General features: G+C 56.6%; 1 protein-coding gene across 1 annotated transcript; it reads left to right on the top strand.

The window, feature by feature from the left end:
* Positions 1 to 557: 557 nt before the first annotated feature.
* Positions 558 to 4,391, top strand: LOC104469572 (zinc-binding protein A33-like; the record flags this gene model as incomplete). The annotated part of the gene is made up of 5 exons (XM_010084134.1): positions 558 to 653; positions 2,217 to 2,450; positions 2,852 to 2,871; positions 3,623 to 3,738; positions 3,847 to 4,391. Coding segments are annotated over 5 exons (1,011 nt in total), but the record flags the coding sequence as incomplete, so codon positions are not given.
* Positions 4,392 to 6,527: the final 2,136 nt, after the last annotated feature.

The raw sequence follows: 6,527 nt of genomic DNA on the forward strand, positions 1-6,527 counted from the left end.
AGAAGGGGACAGGCACCGTGTGAGCCCTGGAGCCCACCACCCCCTCCTCCCACAGTCTGTTCCCCCCAGGCATCACCTGGCCCGAGTGCAATGACATCTGTGTCTCTTCCTGATTCATTCTCTCTCTCTTTCCTTCCAGCTGTCTGTCTTTTGGTCACTTTCTTTTCTTGCATTTGTTTCCCCCACTGCTGTGCCCAGCTTCCATACCAGCCTGTTTTTTTTTTTCTCATGTAGGGACCAGGCAGCCAGGAGTGAGGGCTGCTTGTGCCGGGTGTGCTGCTGGAGGGGCCAGTCCCTGCACAAGTCACTTCACAGCATGTGGGTTTTAACCTTCTGCAAACAGATATCCCAGGCTGGAGCTCCCACTGTAAAAGTAAATTTGTTTCATTATGTTCACACATACATAGTTCTCCAGCCTGTGCATCAGGTGCTTTCTTCTCTATGCTGCTTTTGTAAGAAATCCTCCCTCTAATGATGGCCTCAGGAATTGTGATTGCTGCTGAATCACAACAGAGTAGTGAAATGTTCTCCTCACCTTCTTTTCCTCATTCCTACAGAAGCACCTGGAAGATGCTTTGCAAGCTCGTCAGAAGGAGATGGAGAACTTCTTGCGGAGGAAGCATGTGGCACAGGAGAATATCTGTGGCCTGACGGTAATGCCCTGTGATAGCTGCTTTTTGTATAGCCTCTGGGTTAGTGTCCGTAGGGCACCTGTGTATCACTTCACCTGAGATTTAGCCTGGCTTCCTGTAAAAATCTAGATGGGTAACTGTAGGGTCTGAACAAACTCTCCCAGATGTGTGCCAAAGCCCATCACTGCTGAATACTCAGTGGAAGCTTTGGGAGGAGGCATTAAGCACTCATTAATGCAGCGTTTACAAGGTGCATTGTTGCAGCAGAGCTGAGGTGGGGTGAGAGGTGAGAGCTGCGGGCTGAGCAGCCTGTGCTGGCCCTGCAGCGCTGCTGCTTTGGGAGAGAGTTAATTCTTGGAAGCTCTGAAATCCTCTTGTGTGTCTGAAGGGGTGGCAGCAAAGCTGAAGGAGCTGGGTCAGTGTTGGCACTGCAGAGAGCAGTGGCCTTGTCACAAGAACCGTGTTTGGATTCACTGCAAAGCCCTGAGGCGATGCGAGGAGCCTGAGTGCTCTCTCCAGGCTTGAGTGGCACCAGGCTGCCTGTCACTGATCAGTGAAGCAACAGCAGCCACGGACTGTCTGTGCTCCCTTCTTGAGTGACTTAAGCTCTCCTTCCTTGGCTTTTAATAATTTTAAGGATTAACTCTGTCCCAATGTCAGATTTGTACTAGACCTTTGAGTTTGATGATGAAGTATTGGCAAATGAGCACATACGGCTGATATTCCACTGCAGTAGAAGAACTAAGAGGTGTTTGAAGAGTAAAAGAGCAAATTGCTGATCTGGACAGGGAAGCTGTGCGTGTCATCTGCGGTTCTGGTTTGTCAGCACAAGCACCTGCTGGAGCAGAGGGTCCTGGGGTGCTGTGCCAGCTGGTGCAGCTTTGGGTGTGCTCTGGAGGAGATGGGCTTCCTGCAGCTGGAAAGGGATGTGTGTTTCAGGAAGCACTGCTCAAGAAAATAATGAGGGCTAAGGTTGCACTTAGAGATTGCACATTGAGCTTAAAGATTGAGGAAATAAAAAGTCATTGGTTGTCCCTTGTAAACAGACAGGGTGGCAACAAGAGCACTGCAAGGTTGGCTGGCAGACTAAACAACTGGGAAAAAGTGACCTCTGAAAGGAGCTGAATGGGATTTTATCAGCCTTAACTTCAGAGATTAGCTGGTGTAGCTCCCCCATCCCTCCCGTACAAACAGGAGCCCTGAGAGACACAGGAACTGGAGAAAAAGAGCAAGTTACCAGTGTTGGGCAGCTCTGCCTAGGCCTGGCACAATGTGAAATAAATCCTAACTAACCTGAACAGCTGAGCCTGCAGCTCCAGAAGAGCAAAAGAGCTCCAGTCTTGCACACAAGCAAATAAGGAGAGGGCTGTGGGCTCCCACTAGGGCTGTGTGCAAGGATTTCTAGTTAAGGTGACAGAGCTATTGGTAGAGCTTGGGCTTTTGGTTCTTTGTCCTGTTCTCCATCCAAAAAGTCATGGGTGTGTCTGAGACTCTGATTTCCAGGAGTCCGTAAACAGGTTAACAGGCCCAGCCATCCCGTGCACCTACTGCCAGACTAATCTTCTGCCTTTTCCCTGTTCTCAGAAGTTGTCTGGGGAGCTGAACTTGAAGATCCGTGCAGAGTTTGTCCGCCTTCATCAGATCCTGGAGGAAGAGGAGAGAGCTGTGCTGGCAGAGCTGGGAGAAAAGGAAGAGCAGTCGCTGGCACGGCTGCATGGGGACGTCCAGCGGCTGGAGGAGGGGATGTCGGTGCTGCACAGGGACATAGAGCGCATAGAGGAGACCCTGGGAAAGATGGAAGAGGTGTCCTTGCTGGAGGTGAGTGTGCTTGGCTGACCCTGGCAGGAGGCTCAGGGGTGTTTCAAGATCTGAATTTGGGATGGGGAGAGTCCTAAATGACTGCACCAGATTGGAAGTCACTCTCACTGCCATCCCTCTGGATTATCTGCCCATGCCCTTGGATTCTGGAGACTTTATCCACAAGGGATAGGGTTGTCTCTCTGATGTGGTGGGTCTTGGGAACCTTCCTTCTTCTCTGCCACCCTTGTGAAATTGCCTTGGTTGCAGCGCCCAGGCAGTTTCCCCCAGCGCTGGGGGCCTGGCAGGTTGGTTTCCTGTCTCTGTGCTTCGTGACAGCAGGAGGCAGGACAGGGAGCTTATTTGTGCAGCTGCATGAATTACAGACAGTGACTGTTAATTCTCTCTGCTTTTCCCTGCAGGTGGAGAGCCTGGATATCAGGTACGTGTCTGGCATGAAAGAAGCTGATTTACCTTTTCAATGAGCTTATCTCTGTCCCTGGCTAGGACCGTACAGGGTAGGGATCTTATCTCAAATTTTAAAAGCATCAGAAATTGCTCAGCGAGCTGCTGGTGCTGTGCTAGGTGGGGGCTGGTCCCCAGCACACGCTGGATGCTCTCCCCAGGGAGCATGTGTGTCCAGATGGCCGGGCTGGAAGAGTGGGTGGAGGAGACTTGCTGGTTCGGAATGGGTGCAAGAGCCACGCGTGCTGCAAGCGGCAGCAAGGCTGATGCCACAGCCTTTGGGTGCTTTGGCTCCTTGCCCTATCTTAGCTGCTTACAACTCACGGGGCTGCAAAACTGACCCCATGGTGCAGGTTCATCCAAGCCTGCAAGTAGCTGAGGGCCAGAACTGTGCATCCTTGTCCCCTCCCTCCCTGGGGGCTGCAGTGGGATGCAGCCCTGACCTGCTCACCCCTGCAGGAGTCCTGCTTGGGCGTGCTGGGTGCTGGTCTGCTGTGAGTCACTGCTTCTTGAGCAGTGCTGCCCAGTCTGTCTGGTTTCACAACACCTCTGCCCCAGGCTGTGCTAGGGGTGGCACAGCATCGCGGGGGAGCAAACAGCTGCCAGGGAGGTTTGTGTCCTGTCTTTACCAAATCCATCACGGGCAGTGGCATGCTGCAGTTCTGACCACGCTCTTATGCCTCGCTGTGGGCACGCAGAGGGGTTGACTGCCCGCTCTCTCTCCCCAGGCCCTCGGTGCGTGTTGAGACCCAACCTGCCTTCAACCTGGAGCACTACAAGGACAGCCACAGCGGCCCCTTGCAGTACATCTTCTGGAGACGGATGCTGCGGTCCATCTCTCCTGGTGAGCAGACGGCTTGAGGGGTGGAAGTGCTGGATGGTGGTGGGGATGCAGATGCTCTGCAGAGGGAATATACAACCAGTAAAATGCCATTCTCAAATGTCCCTGCAGCTCCAGCCCCGCTCACCTTCGACCCTGAGTCAGCCCACCCCAACCTTGTCTTCTCCAGAGACCTGACAGCAGTCACAGAGAGGAACCGAGCCCAGCCCGTCCCCAGCAGCCCCCGGCGCTTCCGTCAGTGCGTCAATGTCCTGAGCTCACAGACCTTTGACAGTGGCCGGCACTACTGGGAGGTCTGGGTGGGCAGTAAAACCAAGTGGGACCTGGGGGTGGCCGCTGAGGCTGTGGACCGGGCGGTGAAGGTCAAGCTGTGCCCAGAGAACGGCTACTGGACACTTCGCCTGCGGAACAGGACGGAGTACTGGGCCACCGCCACCCCCTGGGTGCGCCTGGCTCCCCGCCGGGCCCCCCGGAAAGTGGGGGTCTTTCTGGACTGCCAGGAGGGCACCGTCACCTTCTTTGATGCTGGGGACATGTCCCACCTCTTCACCTTCCACCAGGTCTCTGCAGAGCGATACTGCCCCTTCTTTAGCACCTGCTTCAGCGACGGGAGGGACAATGTGGAGCCCATGCGGCTCTGCCACCTGGCCCTGTGAGGGATGGGGGGGAGTGGGGTGCTTTGGGGACACCAGCCTGGCTCCTTGTTTTTCCCCACTGTGCTGGTTTTGGGCTGCCTGGGACCATGCTAGAGGCTGATCTTGTGCACATGGACCTGGTGGGTGTTGGAGGGGCTGTTCTGGTTTCAGTTTTGGGAGTAAGGAGCAGGATGTGTCTCTTCCCAGCTCCTGTCTCTGCATGGCAGGTGCTGTGCTGCATTCCTGGAGGTGCCTGGCACCCCTTGAAGAACAACCTTTGCTGCCTGAGCGCTGCCTAGGTCAGTAGCCACAGCCCCAGGGCTGCAGTGGAGGTGGCCACAAGCTGCTCACACCTCCTGTCCCCCTGCGCTCCCCCTGTGGAGGAGCAGGGCAGTGGTCTCAGAGCACTGTCAGGTGCCTTTTGACAAACTGTGCATCCTGGCAGTGGGCTTCCTCTGCTCCAAGAGCTTTGTGGGGAAGGACTCTGGGCTCATGGAAGAGGGAGCTTGGTGGGACCCACCACAGCCCAGCACTGCCGCTCTGCCTCCCCTCAGTCACCATTAAAGCTCATCAGAAATACCACTGCCTGCTGGACCTGCTCCTGGCTTGCGTGCTGGGGGAAGAATCTCCTGCACGGGGGTGTAGCACAGCCTGGGGACATGGAGCAGCCCCCTGGCCCCAGCTCCAGCCCAGGTTCCTTCCCTCCTCCTGCAGCACAGGAGGCAAAAAATTGCTGCTGCTCTCACCGAGCCCTTCCCTGGGAGTGCTGTCCCTGCGTCTTGCAGGGGCTCTTGGCCTTTTGCTCCCCTCCACGTTGGGCTCCTTGGGAACACAGTGGGGGTGTGGCAGCCCTGTGGGGTAGGAAGTTTTGTCTTGAGCCCACCCCTGGCTTTAGGCCCTTGGGTTTTAAGATCCAGTCTCCTCTGGGTGTTCAGGATTTGTATCTGTGGAAAATGCAAAGCCCCATTTCTGGGCATCTTCGTGAAAGTCTGAGCAGCCTTTGGTGCCAGGAGGTGCTCCCAGCAAAGCTCTTTGCCTGTCAGCCCCCTCCAGCAGCACTGTCCCTGCAGGAGCGTGGCCTGGGGCTCCTCAGGAGGGGGAGATGGAGTGGATTTGGCTGCTGCAGTTCCTGCCTGAGGGTGCTGGCTGTGTCCCCGACTCACTTGGCTTCACTCATGAGTCAGAGGAGTTGACTTTAGGCAGGAGGTGCTGGGGTGGGTCTGAGCCTGGCTGGTGGGAGCAGTGGGTGGCGGGGAGGCTGGCAGCAGCTGGGGTGGGTGGATTGTTGTGTTTATCCCACCTGAGTCCACTCCAGGGTCAAAGCAGAGGCTGGAGCTACCCCAATCCTGTGTGGCCCTGAGTGCTGGCTGGAGCCTGCAAATTACACCGCTGCAGAGGCTGAGCTTTGTGCTGCGGGAAGGGCCGGGGACGAGGGCTTTCCAGCTCACAGCTGGGCACAGGGACACTTGTCAAAGCATCTCCTCCACTGGTCCTGCCCCTGGCCAGCAGGGACAGAATGGGGAGCCTTGTCCTCCCACTGTGCCACAAGGAACGTTCTCCCTTCCCGTGCACCACTGCTGCAGTGTGCCAGGGCTCGGCTCTGCTTGGAGTGCCCAGTTTTGCGGCTGCCGAAAGCCTGTCCTGGGGCAGGAGGGGACAGGCTTAGCCAGAGGGGAGGATGACCCATGCAGGATGTGGGTAGCCGTGCCCTCCTGCACCAGAGCACCGAGCAGCCTGGGGCTCTGCGGGCATGGGGTGGAGGGTGGGGGCAGAGGGGATCCAGGTACTGGGAAGCCATTGCTCTGTGCAACCTGCAACCTTGTTCAGGGGTCGGGTGTGCTTGGAGGGGGTGTGAGGCGTTTCTACTTCCTGCCAGGGCCCAGTTGGGCTTGAGCTGGCAAATGAGGTCTGCTCCCTCCTTGCTGAGCCCCTGGGCTGGAATCAGCCTCTTCTCTGCCTCCTGCCTCATCCTCTCACTGCACACCAGCTTCAGCTGAAATCAGAGTGAAGAGAGAGCTGCTGGCTTGGAAATGCCGCTGTGAGCAGGGCTGGCATCCCTCCTCCATGGGCTGGGAGCCTCTGCGGGAAGGTGAGGCTGGTTTAATCGCAGTGGAGACCTGTGGCTGGGGGGGGGGGGGGGCATCACCCCCCCCAACG

Source organism: Pterocles gutturalis, unplaced genomic scaffold, assembly GCF_000699245.1.
Source record: "Pterocles gutturalis isolate BGI_N339 unplaced genomic scaffold, ASM69924v1 scaffold28515, whole genome shotgun sequence".
In the NCBI taxonomy this organism is placed as follows: Eukaryota; Metazoa; Chordata; class Aves; order Pterocliformes; family Pteroclidae; genus Pterocles; species Pterocles gutturalis.